An 18,108-nucleotide genomic window follows, 5' to 3' on the forward strand; every position below is an offset into this window, starting at 1 on the left:
TTGATATCGTTAATATATAATGCATAAGTTTTTATTTAAGGTTCTTTCACATTTTCAATTCTTGGGATACATGTAAATTTTCAGTATCTTAATAAGTTTTAACTTTTATTCTTTAAATGATAAAAAAATTGGTCTTAATTAGAGCAACCTGGGACCGCATAGCGCAGTGGATTAGCGCGTCTGACTTCGGATCAGAAGGTCGTGGGTTCGACTCCCACTGTGGTCGTTTTACGTTACTAACCATTTGGAGGCCTTAGAGTTAATTTTTGTTGTTGTTTCAAAATAGTAAGCATTTTAATATTTAGTCTGTTATAATTTAATTTTTATATTTTATAAGGTTTAAAATGAATAAGGAATAAAAAAATTTACTCTTAGATATTGATGTAACTAAACTCATAATTTAAGAAAAATAAAAGGTATCAACTGAGATATTTTAATCACCTATTCTAGAAATAATTGTCAATAAATACATATAAGGTCGTGGGTTCGACTCCCACTGTGTTTTTGCAAATGTCTTAACTCTTACCTTATGTGATATATTGCAATTTCAGCGGACAATAGAAGTTAATTTTGATTTATAAAATCATGGTTGCCACCGCTGCTACATCAGCTTTCTTTCCTATCACTTCTTCCCCGGACTCCTCTGTCTCCAAATGCAAGACGCTTGGAAATGGATCTACTAACCTTGGAGGTAGCTCAAAACCATCGTCTTCTTCTGGAAGTTTGCAAGTCAGGACAAATGCACAAGCGCCACCAAAGATAAATGGTACAGCAGTTGTGATGACTCCAGTGGAAGGTTTCAAGGATGAAGATGCTGTGAGTCCCTCTCCTCCCAGGACATTTATCAATCAGTTACCTGATTGGAGCATGCTTCGTGCTGCCATCACAACCATTTTCTTGGCTGCCGAGAAGCAGTGAATGATGCTTGATTGGAAGCCTAGGCGGCCGGACATGCTCATTTATAGGGAGGATTGTTCAGGATGGTCTTGTCTTCCGTCAGAACTTCTCAATTAGGTCTTATGAGATAGGTGCTGATCGTACAGCATCCATAGAGACACTAATGAATCATTTACAGGTTCGCTTTTGGTTATTGGCTACAATGTTTGAACAAAGAATATTATGACCTAAAATTTGTATGCATTTGGTTTTCATGTGGATATATTACATAAGATTGATTTTTAACTAATACTTCCTTTTTTGCAGGAAACAGCAATTAATCATTGTAAAACTGCTGGACTGCTAGGAGATGGTTTTGGTGCAACCCCTGGGATGTGCAAGAAGAACCTAATATGGGTTGTCACTCGGATGCAAGTTGTGGTTGATCGCTATCCTACTTGGTAAGACATGCTTTTTGGCTCATGTTTGCTCCTATAGCTACAAAACAATTCATAATAAACCACCCATGCTTTATCAACGTGGTTGTGGTTTTATATGTATCATCATAGCAATATGCTGATACAGTGCACAATTTGATGTGGCTGAGGCATGCTTTTCATCTCGAATTCCACGTATTTGATACTAATGAACTTTGGACTCACATATCTGTCTTGCAGGGGTGATGTTTTTCAAGTGGACACTTGCGTCAGTGCATCAGGAAAGAATGGAATGCGTAGGGATTGGCTTGTCAGCAATAGTAAAACCGGTGAAATTTTAACAAGAGCCACAAGGTAGGGCATTGTTTATCATCTCTTGACACTGGTATGAAAGGATCTAATTCAATCAAACTATTTTATGAATTTATGATATAGTATGATGTTTTGTGACAATCCCAGAATGAATTGATAATTTATGGACCAAAAGAAGTTTTCAGTTTATGACGTGTTTTAAATCAATTGGTAATTTGGTTGTCCAAGCAACTCAACAGAATGGCTGTTATTGTTCTCTGTGTACTTTTACTAAATTGTGTTTCTGGAGTAACTTATCTGGTTCTCTCTGTTTGGATTTCGCCTTTTGTGATCTGCAGTGTGTGGGTGATGATGAATAAACTGACTAGAAGGTTATCTAAAATCCCAGAAGAGGTCCGAGGAGAAATAGAACCTCACTTTATGGACTGTGATCCAATTGTCGCTGAGGATAGCCGGAAATTAGTGAAACTTGATGACAGCACAGCTGAATATGTGCGCAAGGGTTTAACTGTAAGCATCCACTGCCCCATGTCTTTCTTCAATATAGTTGTGGTTGTGTCCACTTGTAACTTGTTTTACTATTCAGTTGTTACACTTGTTTGAAATTTGTTCTTAATTTGCAGCCCCGATGGAGCGACTTGGATGTGAACCAGCATGCCAACAATGTGAAGTACGTTGGTTGGATCCTTGAGGTATATCTCTGTTCTGTATCCGGTGCTTAAAATCTGATATGCCGATATTTCATCACGATTTTCACCGATGAACTCATTTGAATCTTTTCCTTTTCAAGTTTCATGCAATTTAAGGGGAAGGTAATTATGGTTGCAGAGTACTCCGTTGCCGATTGTGGAGAATCACGAGCTTTGTTCCATGACACTGGAGTATAGGAGGGAGTGTGGAAGGGACAGTGTGCTGCAGTCAATAACAGCAGTCTCGGGTGCCGACGTGGGCAACATGGTAAATGAGGGTGAAATCGAGTGTCAGCACTTGCCCCGACTCGAGGAGGGGTCCGAGATTGTGAGGGGGAGGACCCAGTGGAGGCCGAAGAACGCCGAAAGATTCGGAAAAATGGGTCGAATTCCAGCACAAAGTACATAGAAACAAATCCCAAGCGCTGAGTTGGGACATTGCTTTGCGTCGAACTGTCGATGCATTGTAGCATGTATCCTCTGTTCTCTGAATCCCATATAATATTATTTTAGCTGGCAAGCTTCGTGAGCTTACTGTAATTAGCTCTTTTATTTTTATTCTTTCTCGTCTCTTTAGCGAGGCTACTTTAGGTTAATTTGAGAGAGTATATGTATATTTTTGGTATTTCCTTCATTGGATATTTGACCACATAAGCTGGCTAATATTGTCGGTCCAAGCCTTGAATTTGAGTTCGGCATTTTTATAAAAGGATAATGAAAAATTTTAATTTTAATTTAGATACAATTTGAGTTTAGTTTGTTTTTCCATTGGATAAGTGAACATATATTATGTAATTTTTTTAGTAATTTATTGATACATATGCACATGACAAGAAGGTACAACCCACGTCACCCATCAATCTTTATCCTTAATTCTCTTGGTCATTTAACCCATTTAATTACGTCATTAATAATTACTTTTAATAAGATTCTTGGTGTTTATTTGCATATATTACAATGTTAACCATTATCTTAACTACTATATAAAAAACTTTATCAACAATCAACGTGCGTGGTGGCACATGATTTTGTTTCATTCTACGCATTTTTTTAATAAAAATATCATTAGTAAAATTATAAAGTAAAAACGTAATGATATTTTAATAAAAATGTGCGAAATACGAACTCATAGCAAAGTAGAAAATAATCCCCTACTTTTTCCCCTTATTTTTTTAAAAAGAAATAACCTTTCAATTTCTTTTTACGACTTGTATCACTTCCATTCACATCACACACATAATTCATTGCATTTCACTTTAGTAGTCAATTCCTACGATTTGAATCCAAATGCTGGGGTTTAAATTTATTTATGAGTAAATTGTATTGTAGATCATTGATTTTTTATTATCATAAACAGATTACTAAACTGTTAATTATTAGATAATTTTTTAACTTACTTATTTTATTTATTAAAAAAAATATTTTAGATAACTATTTAATAATTTAATAATTTTTAATAATTTTTATAATGCAATACTCTAAAATCATGTCATCTAAGTAAAAAGATTATAAATTTAAATGTAAAAATTAATATGAAACTAAGTTTAAAGATTAAATTCAATTTTTTTTTCTAAAACCAGAAATTAAAAATTATTTTATCTCAATTTAGGAAATGTTAAGAATGATTTAACAAATACAAACTCTAATTATCGTTGTACTAATAATTATTATTTTTAAAAGTAAAATCATGTGTCTTTAGTGTGGTGCTAGTGGTTGCAATTTTCTCAAGAAAATGACATGCCTATCATTCTCTTCAATTGAACAACCCAGATTGTTCATCTTTCTTGTACATCCAAATCCAGCAAACTACATTTTTAAACTCGAAGCTCCAACCCAATTTTTTCCCTGACCCAGAAATTAAAAGAACAACTAAAAGTGCTGTCTTTCTATAAATACTAAACTCTAACCTTTTTTTTTTTTTTTTTCTTCCATCTTCGACAGCTTAACAAGTGCAGGTTTCTTGTTTCCCCTCTTTTTCTTTTAATGTTATTATTCTTTGGCCCAACTGCATTACTCGTTGATTTATTGGTCCTTTTGGGTCAAATTATTTAGCTAAATTTATGTGCTTGATGATGACATTTGTTGGGTTTTTCTGCCTTATTGTAGTTCATAGTTGTTCTGTTAGTTACAATGTTGCTATATTATTTTTAAAAAATATCTGGGTATCTTTCCATTTGTCATAAGATCGTGATTTGGTGATAGATCTTTGGTTCTTTACTCTCTTTTTCGCTTTATTTTATCAGATCTGAAGGTTTATATGGTTGTCCTGTGTTTGAAACAAAATTCCATATTTTCATTCGCTATAATTCACCACAAAGTGAGTATTATGTGGCACTGTGATTTGGGGTAATTGCAATTGCCTTATTGAATTTTCTTCATGTTCTTCGTTTTTATTCCTGGTTTCTATAGATTAAAGCTAAAGTCCAATATGTGGAAGATTGCTAATAGCTTAGTTTTCTATGGTAGATGGAATATTTCGAAGCTTACACGAAAATAGGTAGCTTTTGGGAATTCTAGATTCCCTGAAGCAAAATGTATCTAATTCCTCCCAGAAGGAATGGCTTTTAAGCATTTTTTGGGGGGTTCAATTTGTCGAAGATACAAACATATCAGTATGCTGCCGACTTCGGCATTATAGTTCCAGGAGTCAAGGACGGATGCCTCTTTTTCACGGCATCTCGACATTTTCTTGATTTTGTTATTTGCTCCATTGAATATTGTGCTTGTTGGTATTTCAGTTTGATCCTATGAAAATATGCCTGTTAATCAGAGTTATAGCTTGTTAAGAACCTTAGCATGATTTCTCTTTCTGGCTGCTGATTGAATGTCGTCGGAATATCACATGTGAATCCATTTCTTGCTAAATTATTATTACAACACTAAAAAATCTTCCTGTTCTTATTCTCTCTTTTTTCTAGCTTATTGACGGCAGCTCTATTTAGCTTTCAGTTTGAAATTGTATAAGATTATTGAATTAAGTTAATTTGATTCAGGTAGTTTGTGTTTCCGGAAGTTGCTTTGTTACGATGCTCAAACAAATTTTAAGCAAACTCCCACGGAAGTTGCAAAAAATTGAATCGTTAGATTCATCTGGAATTGAGTCCGGAAACCATACTTCTAACTCAGGCAATGGAGCTCAATTTACAAGTATCGGGGACATTATATCAAGTCGACTAAGTGTTGTTAAACAGGTTTCCTCAGCTGTTTTTCCTGCTAGCATCACGTTTGGTGTGGAGGCGGTGGAGCCCAATCTATCTTTCGCAGATGTTTCAAATCCGCAGAAGCAGAGCCTTTTTATTAGTAAATTGAATCTTTGCTGTGAGGTTTCTGATCTCAGTGATCCTGATAAAACTAGTGCTGAGCAAGATCTTAAACATCAGATGTTGCTAGAACTTGTCGATTTTGTTTCTTCAGGGTCTGCACAGTTCAACGAATCAGCAATTGCCGCAATGTGTAAAATGTGTGCCATTAATCTCTTCAGAATTTTTCCACCAAAAAATTGTTCTAATAGCACTAGTGGTGAAGTGGAAGATGAAGTGCCGAAGTTTGATCCTTCCTGGTCCAATTTGCTTCTCGTGTATGACCTACTCCTTCGATTTATTAGTTGTACTTCTCTTGATGCAAAGGTGGCAAAGAAGTATGTAGATCATTCTTTTATTTCGAGGTTACTTGACCTCTTTGATTCCGAGGACCCCCGGGAAAGAGACTGTTTGAAAACTATTCTGCACAGAATTTACGGGAAACTCATGGTGCACAGGCCCTTTGTGCGAAAAGCTGTAGGCAATATCATCTACCGTTTTGTTTTTGAAACCGAAAGGCATAATGGTATTGCTGAACTCCTCGAGATTTTTGGAAGTATTATCAGCGGTTTTGCCGTACCATTGAAAGAGGAACACAAGATATTTTTGTGGAGAGCTCTTATTCCTCTACACAAACCGAAACCAGTGGGTGTTTATCATCAGCAATTAACATTCTGTGTTGTACAGTTTCTAGATAAGGATCCGAAGTTAGCCAATAGTGTGATTACAGGACTGTTAAAGTACTGGCCGGTTACGAATAGCCAGAAAGAGTTGTTGTTTATTAGTGAGTTAGAAGAGATTTTGGAGATGACTAGCATGGCCGAGTTCCTAATGATCATAGTTCCACTATTCCGGCGTATTGCATTCTGCTTGAACAGCTCCCATTACCAGGTATATTTTCCTCTTCTAATCACCCAGAAAAATGTTTAAGTTGGACAACATTGCAAGCCGAGACGGTTTTTTTACTTCTCTTGTCCCAATTTTCAGGTGGCCGAACGAGCGCACTTGCTGTGGAACAACGAGCACATCTTTAATCTTATAATGCATAACCGCCAGGTGATATTTCCTCTAATCTTCCCCGCCCTCGAGCGAAATTCCGGGAACCATTGGAACCAAGCAGTGCTTAACCTGACGCACAACATAAAAAAAGATGTTCTGCGAGATAGATGAGGAACTTGTGCTTGCCTGCCAGCGTAAGTTCGAGGAGGAAAACTCCCGGTCTAACGAAGCCGCTGAGAAGAGGAAGCTAACATGGGAACGCCTCGAGAATGCTGCTAGTTTTGAACCTGCAGCTGCCAACATGATTCTTCCGGTGAAACCAGCTGCATGCACAGTCGCCTGTTAATCACTCGAGTAAACCGGGTCGAGAAAAGCTAAATATGCATGAATATATCTCTAGCTGCTCTCATTGTTTGATGTTGTATTCTTGAATTATATTTTGCGTATACATTTAGAGCCACGCTTGAAGCTTCCATACAAGAACGAAAGAAACTTCATTTGCACTAAAATGCCTCCTTGTTAAACTGTTGTCAGATTATTCAGAAAAATAATTCCGGAAGCCTCGATTCTACGTAGGGATGGATATTTGATCCGAATCCGAGCCGGGCTAGTTCTTCAAAACTGAACTGGGAGACCCTAGGCTTTTAAACACTTGGTGAGAGTCCAGGCCTGACCTTGCTTAGGATCACCCTGGATGTCACTGTCATTTCATTTATAGTTTAAGCTCGTGGTAGTTACAAGTTTTTGTTTGTTTCTGATATTGTATTAAGATAGCTGATATTTGCGTATATTTATGGCAAAGTCCCGATCCAGCAACCATCACCATACACGTATTCCTGCAGAAGATAAAGCTTCTCTCAAGTTACGAACTTCCTCCTTTGTCTTCTTCTCCTGCACCTTGTTTCCTTTTCTTCCTAGATCATAATAAAAACCCTTAATCTCAGAACTAAATTCTGAACAAAAAGAAAATGTATTCACCGCCAGGTTATGAAGCTATGTCCTACCATGAGCATGTCCGAAGACGCCATGAAGAAAAGGGGTGTCTTTATGCTTGGTTAGTACGAGTTTAATCCATATAACTTTTGTTTTTGTTTTTTGGTTGTGGTTTTCAGTGTTTGGGAATATTTTTGCAGTTTGTTCGCACTGTGTTGCTGCTTCTGTTGCTTCGAGACTTGCGAGTGCTGCTTGGAGTTTCTTTGCTGTTGCTTTTGATGGCTTGAAAATTTTATATGTTGAACTACATATGATGTGTGTGTATATGTATAAGCCATTGTTTTGGCAGAACTAAGTCTGGTTTGCCTTTTCTTTCGCCTTGATCATCATGAGTTTATCTTTTGTCCACTCTATAAATATATATAATTTCATACACACGCGTATGAATATGAATATTCTGTAAGTTTTCAGAATTGGGATTCCAAATCCTCAATCAAAATCTATCTGACATGATAAGAAAATCCACCCAAAACCACAAATCATTTAAAAGTCACACCTCGTTATCATATTTTCTACTTAGTGAACCTTGAGATCTTTAAAACTTTCTATTTTTCAAAATTCTTCCAAGCTTTCGAAGATTAATTTCCTTCTAATAATTGTAATTCCTGACATGACTATTGATCAGACGCATAATCAAATCTGTTATATGATAATAATATTTACAAGTTATGTTCTTATGAATAGTTATCATGATTTTATGTTTGACATCAACATTAAACGTTAATATATTAATGATCGTGCATTACTAGAGAAGAAGACTTTTTCTTTTTCTAGAATCTTATTTTTACAACCTATCCATCTAAATTAAAAAGAGTGAACTGCTCACAATCATCCTAACCTACATTTTACCGTCAATAAGCTTAAAAGACTATAATCCATCTTTATAAATCAACATGCAGAATCCGTTGAATTGAAGGGTTGCTCCCCGCAGAGAATCTATGAGACTTCCTAAATACTTGAAATTTTGGCGATTCTAACCTGTATGAGACCTGGTCCAGACCACCTCATCCTGGAAAAGACCTGGTCCCAAGGTGTGGGCTGGTTCAGACAGGCGTGACCAAAAACAAAAGCCATGGGGGTTTGTGGTTGTAGAGTGGGACCCCTTCATTCACACGTGGCGGTTGACGTGTGTTGACTCCCTAATCCACTCTTAGCTTGATGAATGAAAAATGAGTTTCCATGGATAAACTAAAAGGAAAGATATCATATTGCAGCAAAATATAAATTCATAGTGTCACTGTGGATTCATGCATAGTCTAAACTGGGGTAGTTTTTTTAAATTCTTCTCCTCTTGGTTAGCGTTTGTTTATGGCGACGTCCCTATCCATGAATCATCACAATACACGTGTTGGTGCACAAGATAAAGCTTCTCTCAAACGACAATTTTCATTGAAGTCATCCTCCTACGTCTGCAATTTTCTCAGTTTCACATCTTCTTAGATCGTAATAACATAAAACCCTCAAGCTCGACTAATTTTGGACCCAAAAAAAAATGTATGCACCACCAGGTTATGAAGCTATGCCAGTATACCATCACCATCAAATTAGAAGGCGCCATGAAGAAAAGGGTTGTCTTTATGCTTGGCTAGTATAAGTTTGATTCACAACTTTTCTTCTTCTTTTCAATTTTTTTTCATTCTTTGGGAATATGCAGTTTGTTCGCACTGTGTTTCTGTTTCTGTTGCTACGAGACTTGCGAGTAGACATGCACAAAGTCGGATAAAAAATCGATCCGGTTATTTCACCTAGTCAAAAAATTAGATTTTAAAAAAATCAGATTTAAAAAAAACCGGTTCAAATCCTAACCGGTTTGGAAGGCTGGATGGTGTAACTGGTTTTGGTTTGAAAAAAACCCGATGGTGGTGAGCAGCACTACTCTTGTACAATCTGTCTCTACTCCTCCTCCTCTTGAAGGCTTTGAGAGTAATGCTAAGCAGCACTACTCTTGTCCTATTTTCTTTATTCTTCCTTTTTAAACACTCTCATCAAAGCACATTTATCACCATTTCTTGCAAACTTTCATTATCTTCCACTTAATCGCATTAAATCCTCATTTAAGTTCCATTTCACGCACACCTATCACAAACCAAAAGTTAATCAAAACACAACTATTCTAGATAAATTAGGTGTATTTATAAACATTTTATGTATATGAAGAACATATACACAAGACACTCATCAACGATAAATTAAAATACTTGAATATTACAATGTTAAAATTACATTGTCATCAATTGCAACAAAGTTTACGATAATTGAAATACTTAAAAACTTACAAGTTCGATAATTAAAACAAAGTTTACGATAATTGAAACAAAGTTTAAAAATAAACTACATCGTCATCTCTTCTTCATCATCTTTGCCTTCTTCGTTTGGAGGGTATATTCCAAGTTCAACTTCTTCAATGTGTAAGTTTATTTCCAAATCGACATCAATTGCATCTTCTAGGGTGGTGATATGTTACTTCCGAGCCGCTCCATCCAAATAATCATTCAAACAAATGCATACTTCCACCGACTCGGGACTTAGTCTTGATCTCCGTTGCGATATAACCCTGCCACTAACAGAAAAAGCGGATTTCGAAGCTACCGTAGAAGCTTGGACGGTTAGTAAATCACGGGCCATGTCGGCTAAAATCGGAAATTGTGCTTCCTTTTCTTTCCACCAAGCCAAAGTATCCAAACTTTCAAACTTTAGACAAAGTTTACAATGCGCCATCCTCGAGCCATTTGACATCTCATATGAATCGTAGTGATCCAAAATATCTTTGTTTCGAGTGTGTTCGATCACTCTCACGACTTCAAGGTTTCCCCCAACGGAAGATTCAGTCGTGTTAGGGTCGGTATTTGTAGCCATGATGAACAAAAAATTACAAAAATAAGATTTGAGAGATGTTTAGGTGTTGTGTAATAAAATTTGATAAAGTTGTAATCAACCAAATACATCCCCAATCTATTTATACATGTTTAGGGTGGTAAAATGATGATTTTTTTTAGAAAAAAATGTCACAAAACTCCCCCAACGGCTAGTTTTTAAAACCCCATACCGGATTTTCCCCCGGATAAAACCCGGTTTTTTATCCGATTTTTTTCAAACCGGTTTTTAATCTAGTAAAAAACTGATCGTCCAATTTTTTTCCCAAACCGGTTATACTATCCGGTTTTTAAATATTCCATCCGCTTTAAAAAAATTGGTTTTTCCCAAATCCAATTTCGGATAATTTTTACGCAAAATCGAATATTCAGATTTTTTGTACACCTCTACGAGTGCTGCTTGGAGTTTTGTTGCTGTTTTTGATGCCTTGATATATTATTATTATTATTATTATTATTATTATTATTATTATTATTATTATTATTATTATTATTATATGTAGGTGTTTGTGTGTATTAAACCAATGTTTGCCATGAATGGACGTAGAATCCAGCACAAGCTATATTTATATGACTTGAGACTTGGAATTTTATTGCTGTTTTTGATGCCTTAATATTATATAGTATATATATATATATATATATATTATTGAATTATTAGATACGTGTGTGTGTTTTAAATAAATGTTTTGCCATGAAAGTTTGTAGAATCCATCAATATCCACGGATGCCACTTAACTTTAGAACGACTGAGAGAGCCTTGAGGATCTCCATCCAGAGAGATAATACTCGGTTCATGTGATGATGATGATGACCTAGAATGATATAATGAGTAATAGTAAAAGCCACTGAAAGAGGATGCTTAGTGCCATGGACACAACTCAGGCTAGCCATTGATCAATAACAGCTCATGTTTCTATAGTATTCCGGTAATCCTTATTTTTTTGGTATAATCATTGGTGTCCTATCTATTAATCGACTAATTTGGATTGGGTATTGCAGAGGCGAAGGTGATCCTGCCAAACTAGTTTGTTCCATTCGCAATCGCCAGGATTCGAATCTCTGACCTTACTTAAGAGATCTAGTGTCTCATCCTAATAGATCAACTGATTGTTGGTAGGTAATCCTTATTTAAAAATCACAAATGACAATTGTTTTGAATATTCTTACAAGACCAGTCAACGGAATGCCTCCTCTGCTTTAACTGAATCAAGGATTCAGAAAATATACACATAGGCAGCTGAAGTAATCAGTGTGGTCAGCTGTACCGAGACGAGGCTCATGTCATAGTTGTCGAGATAGTTACGGACTGCAATCTTCCTCAATGTTGGTCCAGGTTTTGCAACAACCTGCAAAAGAGGTTGAAACAATTTGAAGATGCATCAAGCATTAAAATGGTTCACTTATCATGGCATGTCTTATAAGGCCTATGTTCTATGTACGTTCTTTCGGAGTTCGCAGAACCCACTGAATTGCAGGATTGCTCCCAGCAGAGATCGTATGATACTTCCTACAAGTCCGGTCAATGCATAAAAGGGTATAACCGATAGCTCCTTCAAGGCCATTCTGTCTATACAACTTGTACTGAGCATTCCGGCAAGAACGAATGTTAAACCGACGACAGTCCCTGATGCCAAAGCCGATGTAAGACCTGTTTTCGTCACTGCTCCATTTGTGCCCCTTAGAACACGCTGCAACAAAAGAAGAAAAGTGATCAAAAAAAGGAAATCCAACTTCATCAATTATCTGTTCTGTATAGCCAACTATAACTACCTTAAAATTCGTGATCAACCGCGGCAGGTCTCTGCTAAGAATCCTGATCTCCGATGACCAGGAGTTAGCATTGCAGCAGGAGTTAGAACTGCTACAAAACAACTATTGAGCAAAACTTGTATCCTGAAATGAAGAAATTGGGGAATTAGAATTACACTGTCAAAAGCAAGAATCCCCAATCCGATATAATATTTGCTACTCAGTTTCATCATCATACTGAAGTTCAAATCATTGCTCCTGAAACTATCTCATTCAATTTCTTGCAAATTCTTTGAGCATCAGTGTTTCTGAATTTACAAACCATACTTCCATCAACAACATTGATTTAAAGATTTAAAGAGAGTTATGAATATACCAGTTTCTTTGTCCGCCTTCCTTAGAATCAACGCCGATTCGTCGTTTCTTTACTTTTCCATCTTCGGTGAGCTTCGACGAAGTAAGGAAGAAGACCAGAAACATTGCACCAAACCTGAAATTCCCATTTCTTGATGACTTTCTTCGAAACCAAACAAGAATGAATATAAAGAAAAGAAAAAAAAAGGAAGGACCTGTATCAAATGAATAGTCATGACGAGAAATACGGCGATAGCTCCGGACAAATGAAGAGACTTTCTTCTGTAGGATCTAATTAAGATTACGGAAGAGATCAAAACAGGGATCAATGGCTGGATTAGAGTTCTGTCCATTTTCTTTCTTGCTGGGAAAGTTTCTCGTCTTAGTCCAATCTTCACTTAGAACGACAGTTTTTATAGCTGGTATCAAGTTGGGAAAAGGTTAAAAGATAATGGATAGTTATAACGGCATTTGAAAAAGTTGGTTAGGGGACCAACGGCCACTTATTTCCGCGGCTTGAATAAGCGCGCATCCACTTCCTTCACTTAGGATGGACATGTATCCGGATCCAACGGTTCCGACCCAACATCAATTTTTTACAATTAAATTTGAATTCGAATTAGATTGGGGTTCTTTTTGAAGGAAAGATTATGCTATGTTCGAGTTTAAGATTGATTTTTTTAATCTAAGATAATAGTATAATTATCAATTATATATTTAAAAATAATTACAATAATGCTCGTCTAACATTTGTCTAGTGCTCTTATCATCAATTTTATGGAGCTTGGAAGCCATTTCCGAAGCGTTCATCTTCAACCCACGATCAGGTGACAAAACCAAGGCAGCTTGTAGAACATTTGATCATGTTCCCTGTTAGCTAGTAACCATGGTTGCGTACATAACATTCATGATTCATGTTGTTTCACTTTGCAGTTAATGCCTGTGACATCGTAAACTGCGGAAAAGGGAGTTGCCGAGAGACGGATAGTTCACTGTTCGGCTTCGATTGCGATTGTAATTCTGGGTGGACGAAATTTCAGATCGGTTCCCTCACCTTACCACCCTGCATCGTTCCCAACTGCGAGTCCCTGCCTCTTTTTCGGCATTGATTTTTTTTTTTGCGTCTCGGGTCACATTTATTTATCTTTTCTTTCAGGCACGCTTAGCTCCGATTGCGGACCGGGGAGTCCTTCGCCGCCAACACTGCCACGACCGGAGTTTAATTTGACCGACCGTATGCACTTAGGACAGCTTGTTTAACTTAGCTACTACTAGTATTTATTGTGATTTTTTGTCGTTATTTTATGCAGCTTGTAGCTATACTTGGTGCGGTGACGGAAGCTGTAAGACGAATGGGAATAGCTACGAATGCGATTGCAATGCGGACTCCGATAATTTTCTCAATGCCACAGCCTTACCATGCTTCAAAGAATGTAATGTTCATAATATATATAAGAAGACGGATACTTGAACCCTAAACTCCGACTAGTATTGTTTATGGTTATGTTTGACTTGGTTAAATATAACTTGCTTCATTTATTGACTGTCATGGTGCTCTGCTTTGCTTCAGGTTCTCTAGGAGCGGATTGCCACCATCTCGGCACGCCGCCGCCGTCCGACCAGTCATCATCTCCTATCAAAGATAGTTGGACATTGTTAATTTTAGGTGCTTTGTTTCTCCCATTGATACAATTGTGAAGACAAAAATAATTATCATTGTAATCTTAAACTTCATTTTGATCATTTGTATAAGAGCTTATTGGATATCTATAATTATTTACTCGATACCCAGCGACTAAATATATGCAACCAACGAGTATAAATAATTAAGTACAAATTTAAAAATAAAACGAATAATAGATTTAAATGTCCAAATTCGTTATCTATAAAAACAAAAGAAATATAATTAGAGATATTTAAAAGTTAACATCATCACATTTTTCTTCAAATCATGTAAATAATAATTTAAATAATTCAAATATATTCCTTACTTGCAATATTTGAATCTACAAAAAGTAGATTAGATATTCATAAAAATATAAATTTGTGGTCTATTACGATACAATTTAGTTGAAATAAAACAATAGTTTAATTACAATTCAAATAAAAAATAAAATCATTCACAAATTTTAATTAACTTCATTTATCTAATGATAATTCGATTGTTACGTTTGATGTTGAATTTTAATATTCAAAATCCACTGGCTCAATAATTTGGTTCACATAATGGGGAAAATGACATGAAAATAATTGAAGTGGTAGCGGGCATTAAAGGCTCTTACCAAATAAAAAGGGCACATAAATTGAGTTGCCAATAGGTCCACTGCCGATAATGACGATTCGCAAACGTACTTGAAGGTTTTACTTTCATGTTTATTTATCTGTCCTGCTGTATATATTATGGTAAATTACACTTTTAGTGCTTAAAGTATCAATTTTGTTATATTTTAATATCTAAACTTTATTTTTTTTTTTAAAAATCATATATAATGTTTACTTTTTATTTTATTTTGATATTCCGTTAAAAACTTAACCGCACTAAACGTAATTATTTTTCCTTTTCTAAATTCCACGCGTGTTTCCACTTGAAAACCCCCTCAAAGATGGAATTCCAACAACCATCAGAGAAAACGATTCACCGACGATGACAACAACCAGAGATTGCAAAGAAACACCAGGCAGCACCCCCATCGCAGCGACGGTTCACCGGTAATGAAACCATGCGAGAAGATGACGGTTTAACACGGATGGAGGCTGACATTCCACACGTGTTTTAATGATCAACATCACCATTACACGTGAAAATATTGCATATTGGCTTCATTTGTTGAATGGATTTTCTGTTTCAAGGCTTTTCTGCCATTGTTTCTTGATTTCTTGGGGACATCAACGAGCGTTGTTGCATCGACCATTGCGGGAAGGATAATGATATTACTTTTAGATAGAATGGTTTCTTTGAGATATGATAGGTAGGCAAGCGACGGCTTTCTTAAACATCGCATTCCTGACTGAGCGTCGTTGGCGAAAGAGGCAATGGTATCGATCGAAGATTGAAATTACGGATACGGCCACATTTTTTGTTGCGTTGCGTTTGTCGCGATTAGAATAAATATTTACTCATTAAATAAACTTAATTATCTAATAATCTTCAACCGTTATAATTACAAAAAAGCCAATTTAATTAATAATTAGAATTTAAGTTAATTCTTAACACAAATCCATATTCTCAATGTTTTCTCGATTATGAAGCCGTCATCTTATGTCTCGTATCGAGACAACAATAACGAACGAGAAAAATCTTCATTAAATAAAAGATAACCAACAAAAACGACAACACGTGATGAAAATCATTTAAACCAAACTTCAATCTTAGATCCTCAATATAAAAATCATCGCGATCAAATTAAGACTCGATCGTTAAAAATATATAAATAATTAAAACAAGTAAATTAGTTTTCTATTTTTCAATGTTATCTTAGGTTTTTCACGTTGATTGATTATTCAATTGCATCGGTTTGGATCTACCAAAATCAACAAATAGTCTAAGTAACAGAAGAAATAAGAGGAAAAGTCATAACCTGTTTAACCTAACAAAGTACAATTACACTTAATTAATCAAATCATCTTCTATTTTTTTCCTCTTAATCATAGTACGAGGATAGAAGAATATACTATACTTCACGGGTCCATAATTGTTTGCATGAAATTATCAAACATTATATTATTCTAATTGGGTAATGAAATCGTAATTAGTAATCAATTTGCCTAAATTATTTTATAAATTATGACATAATAATACAAATTTCCCAACTCCATTATTGGCCCTAAGCACTACATCAACAACTAGTTCGCCGTAATAATAATATATTAATAATATTGGGTGATTATAAGGTAATATATCCTACAAGACACAATTGATCGAACTCGAGATCTCTATGAATAACATCATTTTCTTTTATCACTGATATCATTTAAAAATTAAAATATATGAGTATCCGATAATAAACACCTCTAGCTGTTATTGTTAACATTTTTACGTTTTAATAAAAAGACATATTTATTTAAAATGTATTAAAATAGACCGCCTTAATATAATTTATACATAAAACAAGATGTTACATGCTAATGCAATTTTCTATAATTAATATGCATTTGATGTTTTTATGTAAAATAGTGAACCCTATATGACAAACACTAAATAAAATAATAAATATTCACGTGATAATAAATTTTTATGATGCTAAAACATATCCATTATGTATATTTAGACGAATTATTTTAAGCTTACTGTTATTTTTAAATATTTGTTACATATTATAATGCAAACTTAACCAATTATATGCACACAAATATACTCATTTCAAAGATATAAATTTTAAAATCAATAATTAAGTATAATAATTTAATTAAATGGTTATAAATTAATTTTAAATATAATTATAAAAATAAAAAAATAATTAATTGACTCAAAATATTAAAGTCTTTTACTCTATAGTACGAGCCAATATACAAAAGTACAAATCGATATTTAATTAAAATCCATTGAAACAATTGAAATGCACAAAAATTGACCTAAACGAATTTTAAATTATTTGATATTGGTTGAAGAATACTAATATGATAATTAACAATCTCTGGAGTGTGCGGTTAAAAGTGATCGGTTGACACCTTCTTTTTTTTGGTGGGTACTAGGTTCAACACTTGTCAAGTTTAAATATTGTCGTGGGCAAAATTATGTAGGGATCAAATTGAAAAAAATATTAAATTCAGGGATTGAAATTTAATATATCCCAAGAAAAAGTGAGAATTAGTTATATTGGTATCGGCGTGTTCCATCGTTTTGCCGGTGAGAGGAAGAGCGGTAAAATTAACCGTGCGACTAAATAATTATTGGATATCTATAATTATTTACTCGATACCCAGCGACTAAATATATGCAACCAACGAGTATAAATAATTAAGTACAAATTTAAAAATAAAACGAATAATAGATTTAAATGTCCAAATTCGTTATCTATAAAAACAAAAGAAATATAATTAGAGATATTTAAAAGTTAACATCATCACATTTTTCTTCAAATCATGTAAATAATAATTTAAATAATTCAAAATATATTCCTTACTTGCAATATTTGAATCTACAAAAAGTAGATTAGATATTCATAAAAATATAAATTTGTGGTCTATTACGATACAATTTAGTTGAAATAAAACAATAGTTTAATTACAATTCAAATAAAAAATAAAATCATTCACAAATTTTAATTAACTTCATTTATCTAATGATAATTCGATTGTTACGTTTGATGTTGAATTTTAATATTCAAAATCCACTGGCTCAATAATTTGGTTCACATAATGGGGAAAATGACATGAAAATAATTGAAGTGGTAGCGGGCATTAAAGGCTCTTACCAAATAAAAAGGGCACATAAATTGAGTTGCCAATAGGTCCACTGCCGATAATGACGATTCGCAAACGTACTTGAAGGTTTTACTTTCATGTTTATTTATCTGTCCTGCTG

At 34.8% G+C, this 18,108-nt stretch overlaps 1 protein-coding gene, 1 non-coding gene and 3 pseudogenes across 2 annotated transcripts; 4 read left to right on the forward strand and 1 right to left on the reverse strand.

Annotated features, from left to right (window-relative positions):
• Positions 1–152: 152 nt before the first annotated feature.
• Positions 153–226, forward strand: TRNAR-UCG. Its single transcript has one exon. It is a non-coding gene; the product is annotated as a tRNA-Arg (tRNA).
• Positions 227–527: 301 nt separating this feature from the next.
• LOC120156624 lies at positions 528–2,726 on the forward strand (annotated as a pseudogene).
• A 2,039-nt stretch (positions 2,727–4,765) lies between these two features.
• On the forward strand, positions 4,766–6,976 carry LOC120156623 (annotated as a pseudogene).
• A 4,719-nt stretch (positions 6,977–11,695) lies between these two features.
• Positions 11,696–12,937, reverse strand: LOC120156702 (annotated as a pseudogene).
• A 98-nt stretch (positions 12,938–13,035) lies between these two features.
• LOC120156703 lies at positions 13,036–14,282 on the forward strand. Its single transcript, XM_039167982.1, has 5 exons — positions 13,036–13,051; positions 13,518–13,598; positions 13,741–13,818; positions 13,895–14,017; positions 14,155–14,282. Exons 1-5 carry the CDS (start codon positions 13,036–13,038, stop codon positions 14,280–14,282), a joined length of 426 nt encoding a protein of 141 aa, XP_039023913.1.
• The last annotated feature ends 3,826 nt before the right edge of the window (positions 14,283–18,108 follow it).

This window comes from Hibiscus syriacus, unplaced genomic scaffold (genome assembly GCF_006381635.1).
Source record: "Hibiscus syriacus cultivar Baekdansim isolate YM2019G1 unplaced genomic scaffold, ASM638163v2 tig00111234_pilon, whole genome shotgun sequence".
Lineage (NCBI taxonomy): Eukaryota > Viridiplantae > Streptophyta > Magnoliopsida > Malvales > Malvaceae > Hibiscus > Hibiscus syriacus.

Bases quoted from the DNA above. Each gene is read 5' to 3' on its own strand.
- LOC120156703 (XM_039167982.1), top strand. The intron at 13,599-13,740 runs GTAATTCTGGGT...CTTTTCTTTCAG, and splicing joins GTTCGGCTTCGATTGCGATT to GCACGCTTAGCTCCGATTGC. The intron at 14,018-14,154 runs GTAATGTTCATA...GCTTTGCTTCAG, and splicing joins CTTACCATGCTTCAAAGAAT to GTTCTCTAGGAGCGGATTGC.